This window comes from Lacerta agilis, chromosome 6 (assembly GCF_009819535.1).
Source record: "Lacerta agilis isolate rLacAgi1 chromosome 6, rLacAgi1.pri, whole genome shotgun sequence".
Taxonomy (NCBI): Eukaryota; Metazoa; Chordata; class Lepidosauria; order Squamata; family Lacertidae; genus Lacerta; species Lacerta agilis.
Window position 1 is genome coordinate 30,222,845 of NC_046317.1, and position 22,913 is coordinate 30,245,757.

At 42.1% G+C, this 22,913-nt stretch overlaps 1 protein-coding gene across 1 annotated transcript in view; it reads right to left on the minus strand.

The window, feature by feature from the left end:
• The window catches only part of AK5 (adenylate kinase 5), an 82,033-nt gene extending 67,138 nt beyond the window's left edge, over window positions 1-14,895 (minus strand). The window contains exons 1-5 of the mRNA XM_033151786.1: window positions 14,503-14,895; window positions 6,081-6,267; window positions 2,519-2,686; window positions 392-561; window positions 135-248 (exon numbers count right to left, since the gene is read on the minus strand). Coding sequence (XP_033007677.1) covers window positions 135-248; window positions 392-561; window positions 2,519-2,686; window positions 6,081-6,267; window positions 14,503-14,562 — 699 coding nt within the window. The 5' untranslated portion in view covers window positions 14,563-14,895. The remainder of the gene's footprint in view (window positions 1-134; window positions 249-391; window positions 562-2,518; window positions 2,687-6,080; window positions 6,268-14,502) is intronic.
• Window positions 14,896-22,913: the final 8,018 nt, after the last annotated feature.

Genomic DNA, 22,913 nt, shown 5'->3' on the forward strand with positions numbered 1-22,913 from the left:
AAGAATTTGGGGCAATGCCTACTGATCTGAAAAGAGTAATATTTAGTTTTTCTGGCATTCAGCTTCTTAACAAAAAGAGCTTGTCATATTTTTCTTTAAACTTGTTAAGTTGTCTTGAATAACAAATATCTTACTTGGTCCTCAAAGGAAAGAGCCTGAGCAACATCTCTTGGAAATCCATCAATAACAATACCCTCTTCATCAGGAATCTGCATTAATCTCTGCTTTATCTCAGTGATGGTTGTTTCCTTGCAGTGTGAAAAACAAGCACAAGAAGGTTTATTAGTTTGTTAATAGTATATGAAATATACTCGGAGTCATAACAGTATATATTAAGAATGCATACAAAAATCTTGCCAAAGCGAGTAACATGCCATTGCCATGTTTGTACCTGTGGGGCTAACTCTCCAGTGGTAATTATCTTGGCAATCAGGCTCCACTTTCGATTACTACTTGTGTTGTGGATCTTCTTTCTTAACAATTCACCAACAGAGATGTACTCAAATCCATAGCGTTCAGCTATTTTCAGACTCTGGGTTCCCTTTCCACTTCCCGGGCCACCTATTATTTATAAGAAAAAAAGCAATTATATTTTCTCATATTCATTGCAAACTACCCACCACCTGTGCCAGTCTGCCAAAATCTTTCCCAAAGATGTGAAATGTAACATTCTCCAAATTGCTAACTAGCTGCACACTAGGAGATTTCTCAAACTGCATCCCATGGGACCCTGGAGTGCCACAAAGCAGACCAAGGGGTTCCATGGAGAAAAAACTTGTTAATGGTGGGAAAGTGCACAAAATGTGTGATTTCAATTGAACCGCAGCCATGGGAATTAAATGCACTACTCAAAATAGTCCTGGGAATCCCTTTCCTTTCTTTCCTTCCCTCACTGCTATAACCAAGGGTTAAATCAGAAGCTACTGGTGGGACAGCACAGGGAAGGTGGCATTTCATAACATTTCACATCACTTGCAGATAGGGAGAAGGGTGAGGCAGCGAAGAGCACTGAACAGGTGTGGCAGTGGAGCCAATCCAATGCACCTGCCCCCTCATCCCTCCCAGTCTCAGTATCTGGTGGAGACACTTGACACTGGAAAGTCAGGTAAGCAATGCCACTCTACACTGCTATTAGGTTAAATGTGTTGTTCAAGCACCTGTCATGGGAATCCTTCATCCTCCTCTTAGCACCTAACACTGAGCTGCAGCCTCAGGGAAGGGTTAAGTATGCTGCTCTTTTAACACTTAAGGCAGAGGGTTTCAACTTTTTTGAGTCCACAGCTCCCTTGACCAACTGCATTCTTTCTGCGGGACCCCCGTGGGGCTCAGGAGCCAAGTTATGTCACCCCTTTCCTGCACAGCTGGCAGCATCTCACCCTTTTTTGAACAACCTTGTAAAGTGTTCCCTCAGCCTACTCTCCTATCCCTCTCCTTGGGAGACCTCCAGGTAGCCGCTGCTGCTGCCTCTAGTCTCTGAGCTGCTTCCCCTTGCCCCAAAGAGAGGTGCCTCCTCACACTGCCCCACAAGGGGCTAGGAAGCTCCCCCTGACCAGCCCCAGAGGCCCTTGTTCACTTGGGGACCTTGTAGCCAGGGCTGCTCCAACAAATAGCTGTGCATGCTTTGGGGAGGCAGAGATGCAAGAGGGCACCCGATGAGGGAGGGAAGGAAAGAAAGAGGGACAGAGGTCAGTGCTGCCTGCAGCACCCCTAACTATCATTCAAGGTACCCCAGGGTGCCGCGGCATACTGGTTGAAAACCACTTAGCTAAGGAGAGCTAAGAACTCTTTCTGATGAGAACAGAACCCTTAAGAATGGTAAACAAAACAAAGGCTTCTCCCATCAGTGGAGACCAAGAGATTGAAAAACTTTCTTGTCAAGGTCACTGCTTTTCAAAGTTGCCAGTCCAGCTGTGTCTCCCTTCGTTAATCTTCAATTAACCAACTTGCTCCCTTCTCTTTTCAAAGGGAAAGGTTTAAAACTGGCGAAACTGTGCAGAGGGAGGGATGCCACACTGTCCCCCATATTTGGTGAGGAAATGCTTTCTCCCTTGAAGGGTTTTCCCAGTTGCAGCCTTGTCCCCTACCAAATAAAAGTGAAACAGCCTGTTCTGTATGGAGCATCAGAAAGAAGCCTGCAATTAGGAAGCACATAGGGTGCAACTGCCCCTGGTATCCCAAGGGTTTGGGTATGAAGTCTGATAGTTTCTCATTTTTAGAGGCTTTTAGGTTATTCTGGAGGTGCTGGAGGCACTGCCACTTCTGTCTATTACATCTGGCAGTCCCTGGCACTAATAACAAAACACAAACACTTCAACATTTGGGCAACTTGCTGAATATGGTTTTCCAAACAATTCTTTGTTTATGCCAGTCAGTCAATTTGCCTACATCACTTAACCCTCATCCTCCAAAGTTATCCTATGAATCAATACGCATTTCAAGCAGTTAATCCATTGGCTAAATGGTTTTTTTAAAAGCCACACTTAACCCAACAAAACTATTCTTTCCCCTGCCTTCTTACCTATGACAAGGATGATCTTAGGCCGAGATCTTGCAGGATCAAATACCTCATATTCTTCAATAAGTTCGGCTGTTTCTGAGAGATCCGTGTCACTCTCTATGGAAAACTGGTGGATTGGAGGAAGTCGCTCATATCGCCGGTAAGGAAAGTTGGGATTGTCTGGGAGCACTTCATAATAGTAAAAAGAAAGAAAATAAAAAGGAAATATGAAAACCAGAACTCTTCTTACATTTACCAGTACAGTGGTACCTTGGGTTACATACGCTTCAGGTTACATACTCCGCTAACCCAGAAAAAACGCTTCAGGTTAAGAACTTTGCTTCAGGATAAGAACAGAAATTGTGCTCTGGCGGCGCAGCGGCAGTGAGAGGTCCCATTAGCTAAAGTGGTGCTTCAGATTAAGAACGGTTTCAGGTTAAGAACGGACCTCCAGAACGAATTACCGTAAGTACGTAACCAGAGGAACCACTGTAATGAAGATCAGGAATATTTTAACAACACAACTGCTGACATGAAATTCTGGCTGCCTAAAAAATAATAATAATTAATGAGGGGCTTCTTATTTTTATGCAGTCAGATAATGTTTTCAGTCCATCTGTACTGGAATGCAGTAATGTACGGTATGCAGTGGCAGCAAAGGCACTGGCTGCTCTAATGTCTCACAGGCAGGCACGGCACATCATTCAAGCTGTTAGAAAAGTAAATTGCCCCTTTAAGAAAATTTTGGGTGGGATTCAACTAATTTTTTAATCAGAGCCAGTGAAATTAATGGATGTGATTAAGTTAGGTCCGCTGACGCCAATAGGGCTACTCTGAGTAAAATACCATTTTTTTACGTTTTCCTCACAGAACCAGTTCCAGCTGGTTGCGGCTGGAATATAAAGATGCCTCTTGGCAAACGGTTAAGTTGTAGTACTTGAAACAATTATCAGTTTAATTTTTTTAAAACTGCCTCCCAGAAAATCAAACTGTCAAACAGAACATTCCTCTTGGAAGCCACTCTAGGTCAATCTGCCACGACAGTAGGAAGAGAAACAAGGCAGGCTTCCTGGCCTAAGGAAAAGAAGCGTAAAGTAACATGGGCCCAGCAAAACAGGTGTCAGAAGAATAAGCAGCCAACAGGCCAAAAGAAGCCAGTGGAGGCAGGCAGTTCCAGGAGGTGGTTTTGAGAAGCCATAAGACAAGAGGCCATGAGTGGGCCACAGTCTTCCTCACGGCTGCCATTGCGGCCTATTGGCTCAGCCTCTCGCTTAGGCCCCAATTCACAGAGAGCGTGCAAGATGAGCAGAGAGTCTTGCTCCTTTTCTTTGTCGCAGCTTTCTTGCTTAGAGGAGGTATATGGACAGGCAGAGGCTGCAAAGGAGCAGCAGAAGCTGTCTGAGGAGGCCAGACATTGGCAGTAGGCTCCCTGCTGAGGTGTGGGCTTCGGGAGGGGCCCAAAGATGGCAACAAAGAAACACAGGGAGGTGGCTTATACTGAATCAGACACCCCCCGGTCCACTTAGCTCAGTGACGTCCACACTAACAGCAGCTCTCTATGGCTTCAGACCGAACAAGGAAAATTTTCTTTGCCCTTGAGCAAAGAAAATTAGGCCATGAGAGTGATGAACAGAGGGAAAGGAGGAAGCCAGGAGGAGAGCTGACCTAAGAAAAAGTGGAAGAAAGGCCATGTACACACACACCGTAAATTTAAACCACGTTGTAGAATGGTCAGAAAGAAGAGCTGACAAATGCCACACAAACTGAAGCAACTAGCTAAATATTTGGCTGCGGTCTTCCGATACCTAGTTTGTTGTGTTCTGCAAATCCAGCAGACAAATGGAGATTAAATGACAATCACAAATGGTTTATCAAAGCTAAGCAAACTGCCATGGCTTCCTAAGGAAATAGGGATAGAGTTCTCTCTAGGGATAAAACAGAGCTTCCATACTGGAGAGACAGTAAAGCACATGAAGCTACAGGTTGCAATTTTTACTGGACATCACTAAGTTTTACTGGATATCACTAAGCAACTCTGTGCTTGAAGTAAGCCCCTGAGAGTGAGTGGTTTCCTGCAAATTAATTCCCTGCTATTTTGGGCTTCCTAGATGGACTTCAAGCAACTGGCACATTAAGGAAATACATTTTTCCAGTTTTGTTTAGTAGGCCTAAGTAAGATGCTGTCTATATGAAACTTTTAAAGATATGCCTTGCAAATTAGTCTACAGCAAGTAACAATTCATCTTGGGTAAGCAGCTTGCCAAATCCCATTATTCAAGCTGTTGAATCACATGTAGCATATATAGGCAGGTGGGCAAATTGAAAACGCATGCAGGTTGATAAATTTCTTACAATTATTTTGTAAGTCTGATTTTAAATTTATGTTAAGACATCATACCAGAGTTGTTGTTTTTTCAGACATTATGTGTACATTTTAATCTAATTACTGCCTTTAATGCATACAAGACATGAAATGCCGTAATTGCTTAGGGAAAACTACAGCAAGAAATTGCATAGAATTCTAGTGGCTTTATGGGAACATTTACAACAGCAAAATAATTAGGTACTTTCCCTATGTATCTTTTGTGTATAGACATTGTATATTATCCCAGTCAGATTTTTGGAATGGCTTAAAACCCCAAGCTGATTTATACCCAGCTTTCTAGGTGTTCTAACTAATCCATATTAATTATATCAGCAATGCCAACCAGGTTATTGTATATGATGACTAGGCACTGGGTATTTCTGAGAAAATGCACTTGCTTGTATTTGTTATGTTTGGCACTAGTAAGGCTTTTCAGAGCATTCCAATTTCTGCATTTTTGCCCATCGTAAATAAGTTGTTCTTTATACAGCTTTAGCAAACTTTAGAAAGCACCACAATTCCTCAGATTGGTCAATGCCAGTCAACTGAAGTTAAGCAGAACATAAGTCTTTTCATTGCGAGGGAGTTGCTACATAGGAAGAAACATTACAGTATTTCCCTCCTCCAACTGTAAAGACTACTCCAACTGGAATTCCAACAAATCTGGCATATTTTTCTGCAGAAATCATGGGTCTCACTCACTTATCCCCTGTCCCCCACCCAGGTATTGCTGGTCTCCAGCTCCCATTAGCCCTAGCCAGCATGGAACAATAGTCATGGATAATAGGAGTTGTAGTTCAGCAACATCTGGAAGCCACAGCTCACTACTCCTGCCTATTCATATGGCCCACTCTGTTTCATGGGGCTTATTCCCAAATAAGTGCATAGAATTACAGTCTTATCTACTTAAAGATTATTCAGCAATAAATCTAAATTAGAATCAAAATTCAAATGAAGATGGATTCTTCTACAGCTGTTGATTGATTTATATTTGGTGCGATTCCCATTTACGTAATGTAGCCACATATCACTAACAGAAGCCACGAGGCAGCAAATCATCACAATTAATTAATGCACTAAGGCATTAAACAAATGTTCAATGCACCCACATCACTACCACCTTCAAATCTTATAGTGAGTGGCTTACCCTTTCTACTCAGCTTGTCACCTGAATCCAAGCTCAAACGTAAAATTGATACAAAAATAGATAAATCTTACCATTCCTGAAAAAGGATCTTCTTGACTGGCTGCCATTCAGTGCAGGTAGTGTCCTTTTTTCTGGACTGACAAAAGTGTCCCATTTTACTTTTTCTGATCCTCCCAGCTCCTTCACTTTTTGTAAGCAACCTTCCAGGTATTCAACTGGATCATCGGGTTTGTAGCACATTAATCCATTCAGCAAACTCTGAAACATAATGCCCCAAAGTGATTTATAAGCCACTGAAGTTGAAAACAATATTGTAGTCTAACAATTAACTTTGTTATATACCCATCCCATTTTTTCCTGTTATTTCAGGTTTCCATTTTATGGCAACCTTAAGAAATTACACGTGTGACTTATGAAAACATAACATTGCTGCACATGAAGACTTGATTTATTAGCTGCTTTTTGTTTTTAGGAAGAGCAAGAAATATGAAATTTTTTCATTAAACAATGCTTCCAATGAACACATACCATTCTGTAAAATAGTTGCATGGTCACCTGTACTCATAGGCCTTCTTAATCAACAAAGCTAAGCAAGTTAAATGTCACTAATTTAAATAGGACTACCCTGGATATCCAAGTATACCAGTTGAATCAATTTGTAGATTGGGGTATTACAGGACCACCGCTAAGGTACAAAATTGCCAAATGAGTTGGTTTCCCCCTATTTATTTATTTCAACCAACTCAGTGGAGCTGAACTCTTAAATCTATGCCCCAAGGCTTATGTGCAATATTTTGTTATGTTTGTAAAATTGCTGAAGCACACAATAAAAATACAGAAATCCTCTTCCCCTTCCCCACCCAGATAGTAGTACAAATTGGTAAATTATACATGTGATATTATATACTGAAGCACTTGGTGACAGAATAGCAAATCATTTTCAAGACTTCTGTCTTGTTATGGAGTAAGTTTCCCTGATTATTTATTTTCCTATTTAGTCACACTTAGAAAAGAACCACTGAAATCAATGGTACTTTAGTCATGATAAATGTAATACCCATTAAGTTCAATAGGTCTACTCCAATTATGACTATATTTAGATTCAGTAGACATATTGATAACTGATCACGTAGATAACAAAAGCTGCTTAAAGGCATCACTATGGCCCTGCTTGATGCCTGGAAGAGTATTTTAAATAAATGGAAATTGTAGGGTGTTTTCTATTTGTTTCACTTCATTTTTCACCCACAGTAAATTATACCCATTTTATAGAGCATCTGTTCCACACAACAGTAAATGCATCATTAAAAAAAATACTGTTACTGAATGAATTCATGAATGTTGGTGAGGAACATCCTAGCAGGATGATTCATTAGATCTCTTTTAATAATATAATTCTGTGAAATTCATGATTTGGGTATCAATGCACATCACCTTCCTATGAATAAATACACAAATGTTCCCTAAAAAGCATGTAGTAGTGTTGGCTATGGGCTATACCACTTTAAAAGGCAGCTGGCAAATTGTATTTGAAAGATCTTGCATATAAGATTCTTCCTCTGTGGGGAATGCTGCATCATTGGTGTTTGATGTTTTTAATGATGTTTGATGCTTTTTTTGCTGATTTTATTTTTGCTGATTGATATATTTTATGAAAATGTGGGTTATAAATACGTTAATGAATAGGTTCATTATCTTCCCAATCGGGTAAATATTCCATATGCAGGGGCTTTCTGATTTGAGAGATAGTTCAGTTACATGATTCCTCATTTGCATTCCAAAGCAATATGGTCCTGGTGGATAGTGCCAAATCTTTTCCTGAATGTTTGAATGGTCTAAGTACCGGTATGTTTAAAATCAAAACTACAGGGTGTTCTTGAAATATAAACATCCCTGATGTGTACAGTAAACAGTGAGAAGTGATCAGTGAGCCCGGATTTATTTTGCTCAAGTCACCATGATGTAAAAGAATTAAACTGTTGCGTGTTACTGACATCTTTTCACATAAGGTCAGTTTGTCCAATTGAACAGATGTGTAAACACTTTGTAAATCACACTATTCGTCATAGTAAATAAAGACTCCATGGTAAATGCATGTGCTCTGTAATTCTGCACAGAGAAAAATGTGCAACTCCAGAAAAATGTGACCTGAAGAACCTAATGCATTTTTATGATGTGGCAACATCTGTTAAACAACCGCTTTACATAACTGATGTTACAGTTTTGTGAAGTAGAGATAAACTGCTGTGGCCTCAAAACTGATGTTGCCAGGTTTACTCATAGTTGTGGTGGATGACCCTTGGTCCGAAAAGCGTGGTCAAAATTAAAGGGTTCAGGAACTCAGACCAGACCAAATTTCATAAAATCATACACCAACTTTACTAAAACAAAACCCTGTGAGAGAGAAAAACTCTCTTGTAGAAATAATTACACAGATAAAGATAAATAATTACACAGAGAAAAATAGCTCAGAAGATAAGACAACAAACACTAACTTAACCAACTAATTAACAAACGCTTGCACTTAAACCTCAGTAGGCTGAGCAACGGAACAAGATGCTGTCAAAAGCCCAAACAGACGCAGACCTCGGCTTAGCTGGCTGCCGAGAGCTCCCACCAATCCAGGTTTACGGGAACTTAGACCACCCAATTACCTTGTTAAGGCCTTGAAGACTTAACGGGAGACAGCTGTATGTAAGCTCATTTTTTTTCTGAGGTTCTAACCCATCCCCATAAACCAGTCTTAAAGGGGCGATATCACCAGAAGCCTCTTCGGAAAAGTTCAAAAGAACAGTTTACACTTTAAAGCTCAAAAAGTCTTCTCATATGTACAAAGAATATATCAGTCCCATAAACACTGCATAATATATAACTATGGTGTAACTCAGTGTTTTTCAACCTTTTTTGGGCAAAGGCACACTTGTTTCATGAAAAAAATCACGAGGCACACCACCATTAGAAAATGTTAAAAAATTTAACTCTGTGCCTATATTGACTATATATAAAGTAATTCTCTTGAATTTTTCAATTTTTCCCACGGCACACCAGGCAACATCTCGCGGCACACTAGTGTGCCACGGAACAGTGGTTGAAAAACACTGGTGTAACTTGTGTATAACAAATAAAGGTCAGCCCAAGGCATGTGGTAGGCCACACTCTGAATCTGGTTGTCTTGAATGGGCAGAAAGTGCATAATTTGGGATAGTAATGGCCACTGCCCTGGTATGGGGGTGGGCAGCGGTTGCGGGCCAGCAGTGCAGGGGCTCAAGTACCCCAGGAGCAACATCTGGCTGGGAGCCAGCAGTTGGGAAATCTCTGTCCGGCTGCATAGTGTGACAGGAGTTCCTGCCAGCCAGCAATTTGAATTCTGGCAAAGTGGGTCTCACTGTGGGTGGGACTGCAACATCAGTCCTTTTTCACGGTTGGAATGGATCTACTCCAGCTGAGATTTAGGCTTTCAGCAGCTTTCCCCCTCCACAGAGGTGAGGGCCTATTAGGATGGTCTGCCATCAGAACATTCTGGTCCAAAGGAGGTGCAGAATACACAGTAGCATGCTGTGATTTGCTTGCAAAGCATTTTGAATATAAAATTGTTTGCATCTGCCGGGACCTCAACTCTGGTTTTAAGCAGATGAATCTAAAAGGGATCCAAAGCATTCCTTAGCCCTGTTGTGTTGGATGCGTTTCAGTTAGTACAGCTTGAGGATATAGACCAGATGTTTGGTTTGGACAATGAGCTGTGCACCTTGCCTCTCATGACTGATAAAAATGGGGGGGGTGTTGTTTGGCTCCAATGTGGGGTCCTGCAGGGGTCTCCCATTGACCACATCAGTCACTGAGTGGGGTCATCTGGAGATCTGGGATGTACTGTCAGCAATATACTGATGACATGCAGCTCTATTTCTCTTTTACATTTGCAGGTGTAGTGGTGGATGTGCTCTCCCCCTACAGGAGAAGGTGCAAAGCCTGGGACTACTTCTGGATCCACTACTGTCATTCTGGGCACAAGTAGCCTAGATGGTGCAAATTGTCTTCCATCAGTTTTAGCTAGTGATTCAGCTGCAAGCCTATCTAGACATGCTGGTAACTGAAGGGTGGCAACATGAGAACAGGCCTTTTCAGTGGTGGCTCCCCATTTGTGGAATGCATTCCCCAGGGAAACATACCTGGTACTATCACTCTCTGTTTTAGACACCAGGCTGAAACATTTATGTTTACCCAGGCATTTGGTTGTTAATTTGGAGCGCATTGGCCTATCTGTAATGCTTAATCTTGTAGTGGGGTGGGTAGGACTTGTCCCTGCTTGGAGATTTTTAAAATATTAAGTGGCTTATAAAAGCCTTTAAATAAATAACATGGATGCATGACCTTTTTTAAGATATTCTCTCATTTATGACTTTTAAAATGTGGTTTTAATGCCTTTGATATTATTTGTAGCTTAATATGCAGGTTCCTTTGAGACAAGTTTTGTGTGAAAGTCATCTAATAATAATAATAATAATCTGTATATCCCTGTCCATTTGCCCCCCTTTCTCTCATATTCCCTTCTATCTCCCCAGGGAGCCTACTTTTCTTTTTGCTGTCCTGCCTTCTCCTGCCTTCTGTCTGCCCCGAAGACAAACAGGTAATCAGTACAATTGTTTCCAGGTTGATGGTACTTGCAAGGGCTCTAGGGCACCCATTAATATGTTAGCTGCTGTTTTGCATCAGTTGCAACTTTGGGACCATTTTCAAGGGCAGCCCCGCATAAAACACATTACAATAGTCTAACCTACAAGTTACCTGTGTATAGATAACTGCAGCACACTTGTTGACACTGAGCGTAAGCACTTCTAGCCACTGAGGTCACCTGGGCTTCAAGTAACAATGATGACCCCACAAGTACCCCCATGCTATGCATCTGTTCCTCCAATGCCTGTCTAGAACAGCCTTTCCTACCAATTCCTGGTCTTGAGACCGCCCCCCTCCCACCCCAAACAAAATTCATGTTTGGATTCAGTTTTAGTTTATTGACCCACATCCAGACCATGAGTGTCTGCAGACGTCAATTCACCACTTAGGCTGTCTTTCTCAATTCAGATGGTACAGCGAGATGAGAGTTGCTTCAAATCTCCTGATAACAGCTGCCAGCAGAGAGATATTAGATATCCTGGGCAACAAATTCAAAACGTGGGGGCATGATGCTAATCAAAGAGAATTTTAAAAACTGAATTAAAAAAAAAATAACTTGTGTCATTGATTAACATCCTCCTCCACTATGGAACCTAGCTTGCATTAAAGTATATAAGAAGTCGGCATGTTGCAGAGAATCAGGGTGGATAAAAATCAAAGATTTTTAAAAAATAAAAAATAAAAAATCAGATTTTTTTTATTTAAATTGGATTTTGTTTAAATAAAAGGCTTTTTGAGGAAAATATATTACCATCCAAAGGTTAGTCAATCATGAAATAAAGATTAGTTTTTAATTATGTAGAATAAGGCTGTATATGTTTAAACTTTTTGGTAAATAAATTCCATTAATCCATTCACAATGTCATTTATGCTCTTCCAGAGGTTTTTGTAAGATTATTGGGCAGTTTCTCTGCCTACAAGATATTATCACAGATGCTTGGTTTACTTTTGCAGTTCTCAAAACTGAATTTGACTCAGCAGAGATCACATGCCTCTTCTTCACAGCAAATCCTATTGTTCTACAAACCTATGAATACAGAATCAACCCCTTCAGTGCTAAGTTTCAAGAAGTTCAGTGAATAGAATAGAAACAATATTTTTCTGATCGTTTGGAGTGGAATGGCTCTAATAAATCTATTTAAATTGTTATTATTAAGGTAATGATTATTTTTCTCCTTCCTAAGTACAACAGAAAAGTTGTCCAAATATGAATGATTAACCTATTAAACTGGGGATAAAAAACTAATATGAAAAGTTGTTACTCTAAAAATCTTCATCTGTTTGCATATTAAAGTTATACCAGCAAGAATTAGTCTTTATGTAGAAAACTATGATTTAAATCAAGCCTTACTGACTAAAATCGTGATTTAAATCAAATCCACCCTGCAGAGAATAATAGATAGACACAGGGATGGCGGGGAAAGAACACACACACAACCCAGCCAAAACTGTTTGATTGCTACAATGCAACTTGTCAAATTATTATGTCAAATCTGTATAACAATTCATACTAACTATTATGAACAAGCCTGTGCGTATTCTGCTGTTCAGTATATAAGTCAACATCCTGTCAATGTCCCTGTTTGAATTTGTTTTAAAAAGTTTCCAGCCCTTACAGCAGTGTGTGGAGGGGAATAGTCTCCCCATCCCTCCCCTCTTCCTCCCAGCACAACAGGATGCCAAAGGAAAAACATACCATTCTTGCCAAAGGTCTACTATAGCTCCCTCGTCCTTCCATCTTTCTATATATTTCTGCTTTCCCATTTCCTATCCCTACGTCCCTTCTCTCCCACCTAAGGCTTCCTCCACTCCTACCTGTATGAGATCAGATCTTGGGTTCCCCACCTGTGTCTTACAGCTTTGAAAACAGTAGAGAAAGTGTGGGGAAAGTGTAGTGAAACATCAGAAGCATAGGTGAATAGTAAGACAATTGAGCAAGATAACTATTGGGCAGGTCTGTAGAGCCTTACTTAGTTTCTCACTCCTCTCTATGAGCAGAAGGTAGAACAAATAATGACTGGATATTTGCAAAATAAGCAAATATATCAAAATGTCCTTCATTTGCATGAATTAATGTACATAGCAGAATCACCTTTTTAATTGCAGCAGAAACTATGTTGTCCTGGCACAAATTTAGTCCTTCTGGACCAAACATCAAAAGCTCCCATGTAATCCCACTGCCTCATGTTTATAATGCTTAAAGGGGAGTAAGTGTGACCTATCATACTGATTTTTTGTGACAACGAGCAAGAATATAGATTGTAAGGCATTTAGATATTAGATACATGTATGTTGTATAATGATTAATAACATAACAATAGCATAGCAATACCATAGGCACCTTGAAACGATTAGGGTGTTAGCTTGACTATTATATACACTTTCCATTGAATTCAATGGAGCTACTTTCTGAGTAGACATGTATAGGACTGCACTCCCCAAAACTATTCTACCAATAATTTTCCTATTTATAATCTATAACTGAATACACAAAAATAGTGTTTGTATAAAAAAGTCTTAGTTTTCTAAACTTCTCTGCACGTAGCATTTTACTCTTATGTTCAGATACTACAAGTGGGTTAATTATAATTAACCCATTTAAACATTTAAATAACTCGCAAATGCAGACTTCATCTTAGGTACTTTCAGTCATTTGCTGAAAAGAAATAAATATTTCTTAGAGAATCCCCTAAAGTAAGAATTCCATGAGACAAATGAAAACACCAGCAGAGGGAATTTATGTTATGGTTAAAAATTCTCATTGAACAGATTTGACGCAATGACAATGAAAATACGCTTTGGAATGGAGACTGCAACCCTAAGTGTGCCAAAATGTTCAGATGAACTTGCTTGAGACCAAATCCCTTTAGGTCTCAAGTAGCACAAGCAACTGACTTTGTATTTTCACTTTAGCTACCCAATCATGTTCCCTTTTAAATATCACAGTTTTGATCACAGGAAGCAACCTTCATGGCAGCATGAGGCATGCAACGTAGGAAAAAATAAACTGCAGCAGCATCTCCATTGAATGTTCCATTCATTCACCCTGGAGTCAAGATATGTAGAGCTTTCAGAGAATGCCATGGGAAATGACACATTCCTGCCTCCCGCTTTTCTGATCACCAATTCCACACATATTCACATCTCACAAGGTCGGATCAATGCTGCCTTACAAGCAGCTAAAGGAGCCAAGGCAACCGGAGGCAAGAAAGCTTCCAGATCCATTAAAAGTAGAGTGGGAGGACAATGTTAGCTCCCCTCTGCTCCGCAGAATCAGGCTAGGTGAACAAGGCAAAAGGAAGCAGGCAGGGGGCTGAGAAGATGCACAATCTGTTCTGTATGCGAAGGCATCTATTTGGATACCCAAAACAAACAGACACGTGTAGGAGGCTGCTTTCCCCCCCTGCCGTACTAACTACCCCAATTCCCCTCTCTGCCTGTAGGGTCTCGTATGTCGCCCAAATCACGGATGCCCAGCCAGTACTATGGAAGGGGCAAAGACCGCAACCATCGTTTTAGATCTTGGAAAACTGTGCAACAAGGCGGCGAAAGAGGTCAGAGGCGAAGTCTGGAGTAAGTGACATTCCTCCCTTCGATACAAGCCTTGCCCCTTCAATATGCCGGGCAGCTGCCATTGCTCCGTTCGCTCCCACCTTGTCCTAGATTGCAAGCCTCGCCCTGCTCTTCGCCCCCCTCTCCATCCTATTACTCTCCCTTTCCCCTAGACTTCGGGGAAACTTGCTCCACCCTGCTCCACCCAGGGTCCAGAGGCGAGAGATGAGTGGCTGCCGGGGTCCACCGGCTGGCGAGGAGGGTTTTTACCTCGAAAAGCTGCGGGATCTCCCTCTTGGCCAGATACTCCTTGGCGTCGCAGGTGCTCATGCCTCCTGGCGGAGAATGGGCGATGGCGCGGCCGGGACTGCTGGCTGGCTGGCTGGCTGGTTGGCGCTTCTGCCCGGCTTTACCGCGGGGCAGGGAAGGGGGGCGGGTGTTTTCGCCTTGTCCGCCCCGCACTCGAGAGCCTTCCTTGTCCTTGCAAACCGGTCGCTCCCGCAGGGAAAAGGGATTGGAAAGGAGGAAGAGGAGGGAAAAAAGGGAGAAGAGACGGAGCCTGAGCCAGCACCTCCCCTCTCCTCGCAGCCCAGCCCGCAAGCCGCCAGTCAAGCTGGGTGGTGCTGGGTGGCGGGAGTGGGTGGCTGCTGCTGCTGCTGCTGCTGGAAAGGCGCCGGGGAGGGGGGTGACTCCGGATCGCACAATGTTACCCTGCCCACCTCCGAGGCGCCGCGCCACCGCACATGTGGTGTCCCCTTAACAAATTGCCAGTACTGTACTATCAGTAATAACAATCTCCAGGGGAAGCTCGTCGTCCGAGATAGCCGACTGGGATGCGCGCTTGGTTCGACTGCGAGTGTCAGGAAGTCTTTCCTAAAGCGGATCCCCCTTCCCCCACCCCACGGCGGCCACCTCCCCCCCACCAAGTTTAAGGGCGAAACAGTTGGAGAAATTCAGTTTCCTCTCTCACAAACACACACACACGCTGAGTTGCTTTGCTCCAAAGGCGCCTCTCTCTCTCTCTGTGTGTGTGTGTGTGTGTGTGTGTTGCGTGTGAGCGCGCACGGACAAGGTGGAGATAGGAAGGAGCCGGCGAAGAACGAGGGCGATGGATTCGTGTTCCCAAAGGGCGGCCAGAAATGATCGCCCACGTGGAATTGGCTGAGGTTCTGGTACTATGTTTGGTTCAGCATGTACGTTTGGCCTTTATATAAATGCGTCGCCAAGTGTGTTTTAAAAGCAGCCACGGAGGCAGGGCAGGGATAGTTGGATCGGAGCCGCGCAAGGAAGGGTGGTTTAACATGTTGCCCCCACGTCGATTACTGCCCCCCCCTTAAACGCCCAAAGGGCTATTTGGCCAAGTTAAGGGAGAATTTAGGAATACGCCCGTTTCTGTTGGACAAGAGGACAAGACAACCTACCGCGTGCAGAGCCAAAATCACCTCCATATTTGACAGCCCTGATGGCTCCCAAGCAGCACTTATTTATGGTGTTAAGCTGAGCTGCGTTCTGAAGGCCTACGAGTTTCTCTTTTCTAAGCCATACTTGGTCCTCTGCCACAACTCTCGTACCAAGCCAACATATTGTACAGGCACATGGAAACATCTCCCTTGCTCCTCCTGCCTCTCTCAGACTGTCAGTTTCATTCAGCTGGGAATAAGGCCCTTGATTACCCTGACTACCGGTAGTGATAATCAGATGACAGTAACTTTGCATGCAGTGAAAAGACCAGGGAGTATGTACCACGGAGCCCCAGTTAAGACCATAAACTGAATAAATGACAGGCCAAAAGTGCTTGACCTGATAATTGAGAAATTAATATCATACACAAAAAGATGCAGTGGAACTACCCTTTATTTAAGTCCAAAACCTTCTGTATTTTGTGGGACATACGAGATATATATAATATTGTGCATGTGTATGTATATATATATTTATATATATACTTTGATCAACCATCATGGGGATTAATGTAGCTTTCTCAGTGAAATTTGACAGAAAGGGTTGTCATACAGAAACAAATTCAATTCCTGCTTTTCAGATGCTATATCTTGACCTTCAGAATTTATATAGCAGTAGTTCTGTTTTTGTCAATAAAATTCACTGGCGTGCCTTTTTTTCCTTTCTGATCAACATGCACACTGCTCGGATGGAGGGTGCATCTGCATTCTAAGGAGTTGGCACTGTAGCAAGTTAATCTTCTGATCACATAGTGTGATCTTTTATTGTTTGCAGGGGACACTCAGAGTGAAGGGCTTGTCTGACAATGCTGAAGCTCTCTGTAGACCAAATCCAAAAATATCAGGAACAACAGCTGGGAAATATATGGCAACTTGAAGCATGCAGAATATGTCTAGCTAGATCAACATAACAACTGACATTTTGGATTGGATAATTCTAGCAATGCAATGCCATTTTTACTGCGACAACTAACAGGAGACACCCTCAGAAAAGTAAAAATACCCCGTTTAAAGGAAAATTGACCTTTCTTTAAAATCTTGGTCTCATAACCACAAATGCATAGACAGCTTGGCTATTATCCTGAAGCATTAGAAAATACATTTGTGAAAAGAATGAAATCATCATTGTGACCATCTGTCCTTTTAACGTAAACAGGGTACTTGCCAATTCCTGACTTGCTTTGCTCTCTAGATCATGGGTAGGCAAACTAAGGCCCAGGGGCCGGATCCGGCCCAATTGCCTTCTCAATCTGGCCTGTGGACGGTCCAGGAATCAGCATGTTTTTACGTGAGTAGAATGTGTCCTTTTATTTAAAATGCATCTCTGGGTTATTTGTGGGGCCTGCCTGGTGTTTTTACATGAGTAGAATGTGTGCTTTTATTTAAAATGCTTCTCTGGATTATTTGTGGGGCATAGGAATTCATTAATTTTTTTACTTCAAAATATAGTCCGGCCCCCCACAAGGTCTGAGGGACAGGGGACCAGCCCCCTGCTGAAAAAGTTTGCTGACCCCTGCTCTAGATCAGTCCCTCTATCTCAGTCTATATTCGTTTGGCCTTTTTCATCCTCTCTTGCCTAACAGTCAGGCTCTCTGGCTTATTTGAATGTCCGTATTTGTAATGTGACCAAACCAGTGTTCATCCAAGCTTCTTTCTATTACTGCCTCCCCTTTGAGCCAAATACAGATGACTTCACAGTAATGAAAATGAACAGTGTCATTTGATGATTTCTAGAATATTTCTTTGCCAACTCATTTCCATGACAGTTAAGGGTTGCCAGGTCCTTCCCTGGAAATGGGCTTCAGTTCTGTACACCAGGGGTAGAGAACCTCTCATGCCCTCTGGAGCTCTCTTAAGACACTCTTCCAGGCCACACCAACACACAGGCTACCTATCCCCTGTCAACACCTCTGCTCTGTGCCCTTCTCAAGAGTTTTTGCCTGGCTGGAATGAGTCCTTGAACTGTGGTAATGCCTCTCACTTACCCAGATGGAGATTGGAGAGGAGCCTCAAGCATGTATTATAGCTGAAATGTAAGCTACTGTGCAAAGGTTTTGCCTCTGGCACCATACACAATTGGCATGTGGCCACAAAAAGTTGTTCATGATAGAATGTGGGACCCTTTTGAGCACAAGAGTCACATTCTACGGCAGACTGTTCTGCATCACCTCACATGCCACAGTTTTGGGAGCACAGCAGTAGGCCTTAAATATACTTTAGCTCTCCAGGGTGTGATCCAAAAACTTCAGCTAAATCATTATCTTGCTATAATATGGCGTCTCAAGAGCTCATTAATCTGTTCAGTTCCAGTGATCTCTACATGGCCAGGCGTGGCTTATTGGCTGTATTAAACTATCTCATAGCAAGGAAGAACATGGATTTGAATGTAGTTAAACTGCATTCAGTACTACACTTTTAGGGAGAGAAAAGGAAAAAAAACAGGGACACACACCAGGGTTTGCAACTGAAAATCAGATAAGCTAATTTCTCATGTGCATTTCACAGGAGGTTTTATATTTTACATAATGTAAGGTTTTATATAAAGTAAGTAAATGCATTTCCCTCCCAAGAATATATATAACTGAAATATACTCGGAGTCAAGTGTGAATTTCATGTTCTTTATTCAGCTCATAGTAGTGAGGAATGCAGTTTCCCCAAAACGTTTGCTTTATATACACTATTTACACAATGGGCCCCACGTGATTGGCTAATTCCAGGATACTCCTGTATGCCAATCGGGTTGCGGATTCACTTCCACCTGGAGCTGGATTGGGTGGCTCCTGCGGACCAATCAGACTGCTGCAATCTCAATCCTATTGTTCTAGGACCAATCAGACTGCTGCAATGTCAATCCTATTGTTCTAGGACCAATCAGGCTGCTGCATTTTTGGATCCTATTCAACTCAGTACATAACAATAACCTAAGTGCAAGTGCGTTTGTGGGTATGTGTATATATAAATATTCTGGCAACCAGCACTAGTGAAGGCAGTAGCAAGTGCAGTTTACCTATATGAAAAAACTCCCACCTGTATGTGTGTCCTCCTTAGGGCTTCCTGAATACTGAGATAATCCCTCACCCAACATAGCTCCTTTGGGAATTGTATCCCTCAGCTCTAATGTCAACTCTTAGACTCTTGGACAGTATCCTCAAGGCCAAGTAAGAGAGCTAGAATGTTGGTCACCTGTAGAGACAGCTTTGTTGTTCAGGGAAATAATATTTTAAAAGCACAAACTTTTAAACCTCTGGCAACACCCTCTGGCCAATCTGTATGGAGATATCACAGGGCCACAAAAAACCCTGTTAAATATTTCATCGTACATAGTTCATATGAATGCTACAGATCTGTGTCCATGACAAATAGCACTGCAGAGAGACACACGTGGACCAAAAAGTGGAGGGACACAGAAACAAACAAAATGTATTTATGTAAACATAGCCCTCCAAATTACTGTGCATAAAAACCTTTGTTAAAAAATTTAAAAGACAACACAAGAGACACTTAAATAACAGAATAGCACACTTCCAAACAACCTGTCAAAAGGCCCCTTCAACTGGATGGCTGTGACAAAATATATTCAGGGACTAGGATGCATAAATATGGTAGAATCATAGAATTGTAGAGTTGGAAGGGACCCTGAGGATCATCTAGGGTGGATCTAAACAAAGGGGAAAATGCTATGAATAAGTCAGAAATTAGATCATTATAACAAAAGAAAAAATCCCTATGGAAAATCATGTTTTAAAATTTTCTGCTCTCTGGCACCATCTGGTTTTGCATGTTTATGGTGCATTCAAATAGCTGTTTATTTACTAATATAGCTGAGTCCCTAGTCCAACCCCCTGCAATGCAGAACTATGCAGCTGTCCTATGCAGGGACCAAGCCTGCAACCTTGGCATTATCAGCGCCACATTCTTAACCAACCGAGCTATCCAGGCTCCCCCATTAAGAAGGAAAATAACTAAATGTAAATGTCTCTGAAAAATATAAACAGGAAATTGTGGGTGCATTTATGAATAGTCTGTGCACAAGTAGACTATGTGTTTAATAAGACATATAACTCACCACCATTTTGCAGCCTAAACAATGCAAAACAACAAAACAAGAGAGGCAGTGTGCTTTAGTATTGGACATTGACTGGTGAACTCTGGGTTCAAGGCACAGTGGGCCAGTCACTTTCCCCCAGAATAACCTACTCCACAGAGTTGCTGTGAAGATAAAGAGGAGGTAGCTCAATTCTGCACTCCTAAGGAAGGACAAGTAATGATAATAAAAGACTTGAATGAGAGATGCAGATGCACCCAGAATTCTGCATCAGACCACCAGAGAGTGAAAGCTCTGCAACATTACCTCTGCAAAAGCTAGGCCAGATTGTTGTAAAGTTCCACCAGGATCTTATGTAATCACATAGAGTGAGCAAAGTCTATAAGTTTAGATTCTGTGAAAAAAATATATATAATTATGTGAAATCTTCTCAGAAAAACCTGCTGAATCATATGCTTCTATTCCAAAAAAAATGCCTTCACATGCATAATTTGGATACAAGTGCACTTTGTGCCCAGTTCATTTGCAAGTAACAAATTAATCAGACAGATGACGATGACTAAGATGAAATCTGTCAATCTTAAAAAGAAATTACTGCATTTATAAGACTGTTTCTCAACACACTTCTCACAGGTGTTCTAGATTTTCCATATGGCCAAATGGTATTCATTTATTTTCAAACTCTATGGACAAGGTTTTAGTGTATTGTTATGAAACAATCCTTGTGGAGATTTTATGAGTGAACGAGATCAAGACTTAGGTTCAAGTTCTGTAGTGTGGAACTATATGCTCGGATTGTCTCAAGACCAGCTACAGAAGCACAATCCTCATTCTTAATGCGAATAAAAGATAAAAAATCCTATCTGATTCAGCTCCAGTGGGGTGTGGTTCTTCTCTACCCATTGCAGATACACAGTTACCTCTTGGGGAAGGCTATGTGGGGAGCAAATCTATACAGTACCGTACAGAGAACATCAAACAGATCTTACCCGAAAAGAAAATTGTCTACTGGAGAGTGGTGGCAGAAATGGGTCATATTGACAACATGCTGTGAGTGATGTTTTACTAGCTTCAGAAGCAGAGCAAGACTTTAAAAGGGCTTCATGGAAAAGGACAGGGAAAATAAGCAGATGGTTGAATTTAGTCAGATAGGTTCCAGAAAAGTAAATGGGACCCCTTTTATTGTCCTATGTCAGGGCTGGCGGTGACCAATACTGACCTCAGAAGAGAAGAGTACTTTGGAGGAATAAACTATGCAAGATACCACCAATGTTCCTTTCATCATTTAATGGTAGAGCACATGCTCAACCTTGCCTGCAGAAGGTCCAAAGTTTAATCCTTGGGCTCAGCTAGATTTTATTTTTATTTTTAGTGTTTTATGTGGCATTATGGAGTCCTGTCTTTCCCTACCGGATTTCCCTGTATGAGTTCACAACACGTTTAACTGAATCACTTATTTGACATATCTAGATCCAGCCCTTGATCCCATTAGAAGGATCAGGCAGCTTGTGATGAGAAAGAACCTCCAGTATGAGAGAGAACAGTTTTAGGCTAGAAGCTTAAGCTGGCTGAAGGTAATTCTCCATGTAGATAAAAGTAGGCAGGGCACTCTCTTCTCCAGCAGGCTGCCTGAGACAATGTGGTGCCTGCTCTGCACGACAATCTGGTGTCCCCATTCTTATTCTTTGGCGATGACTTGTAGCCGAGTAAGATTGTCTTCCATAAACACAATTTTAACAATGAGTCCATAAGTGACTGTGGAGGCCAATTCTGGATCCACACATCCTTCCACAGTGGGGACATTGGTTTCTGGGCAGGAGTTGATCATGGTGAGGGTTTGCCAAGCGTGCCTTCCTCTTAGCACGTTTCTCCCTTGTGTCCTGAGTTCGAGTGTCTTCAAAGCCCATGACACCTTTGGTAAAGGCTGTTCTCCATTATTATTTTTTTAGATTTGCCTTGCCACAGTCTTTAAACCTCTTTTGTTGACCACAAGCATTACGCTTTCCATTTTTAAGTTCGGAATAGAGTAGTTGCTTTGGAAGACAATCAGGCATCCACACAACATGACCAGTCCAATGAAGTTGATGTTGAAGAATCATTGCTTCAACACTGGTGATCTTTGCTACTTCCAGTACACTGATATTAGTTTGCCTGTCTTCCCAAGTGATGTGTAAAATTTTTCGGAGACACCACTGATGGAATCTTTTGAGGAGTTGGAGATGGCATTTATAAGTGGTCCATGTTTCACAAGCATATACAGTGGTGCCCCGCAAGACGAAAATAATTCGTTCTACAAGTTTTTTCGTAGAGCAAATTTTCCGTCTAGCGAAGCGGCAATGGAGCGCGGAGGTTTTCGCGCTAATTTTTTTTTCCCGTCTTGCGAAGCAGCCCCATTGACTTTTTCGTCTTGCGCGGCAGCTTCCGCTAGACGAATGCCATTCGTCTAGCGAGTTTTTCTTCTAGCGAGGCATTCGTCTAGCGGGGCACCACTGTAGTAAGGTTGGTAGTACAATAGCTTTGTAAACAAGCATTTTGGTTTCCCTGCGAATGTCCCGGTCCTCAAACACTCTGCACTTTAATCGGGAGAAAGCTGCACTCAGAGCTCAGGTGATGCTGGATTTCGGCATCGTTGTTGGCCCTTGTGGAAAGATAACTGTCTAGGTAGGAGAAGTGATCAACATTTTCCAACGTTACACCAGTGAGTTGGATTTGTGGTGCTGCAAAGGGGTTATTTTGTATTTGTTGGTGTAGCACTTTGGTTTTTTGGATGTTGAGTGATAGGCCAAGCTTTTTGTAAGCTTCTGCAAAGATATTTAGGGTGATTTGGTGGTCATCCTCTGAGCGTGCGCACACTACGTTGTCACCAGCATACTGAAGCTCTATGATGGAAGTTACGGTAACCTTACTCTTTACTTTCAGCCTGCTTAGATTGAAGAGCTTTCCATCTGTTTGATATATGATTTCTACTCCGGTGGGGAGTTTCCCTTTGACAAAGTGTAAGATCATGGCATCCTCAGTCAAACCACTGGCACCTCTTAGACTATATTATTGTCCGTGCTAAAGATGGCCGTGATGTGCTCCTTACCAGAGCTATGACGAGCACCGTTGACTGCTGGACAGATCACTGGTGGTGTCCCCATTAGGATCAATGGGGCACTGATCCACCAACCTAAGG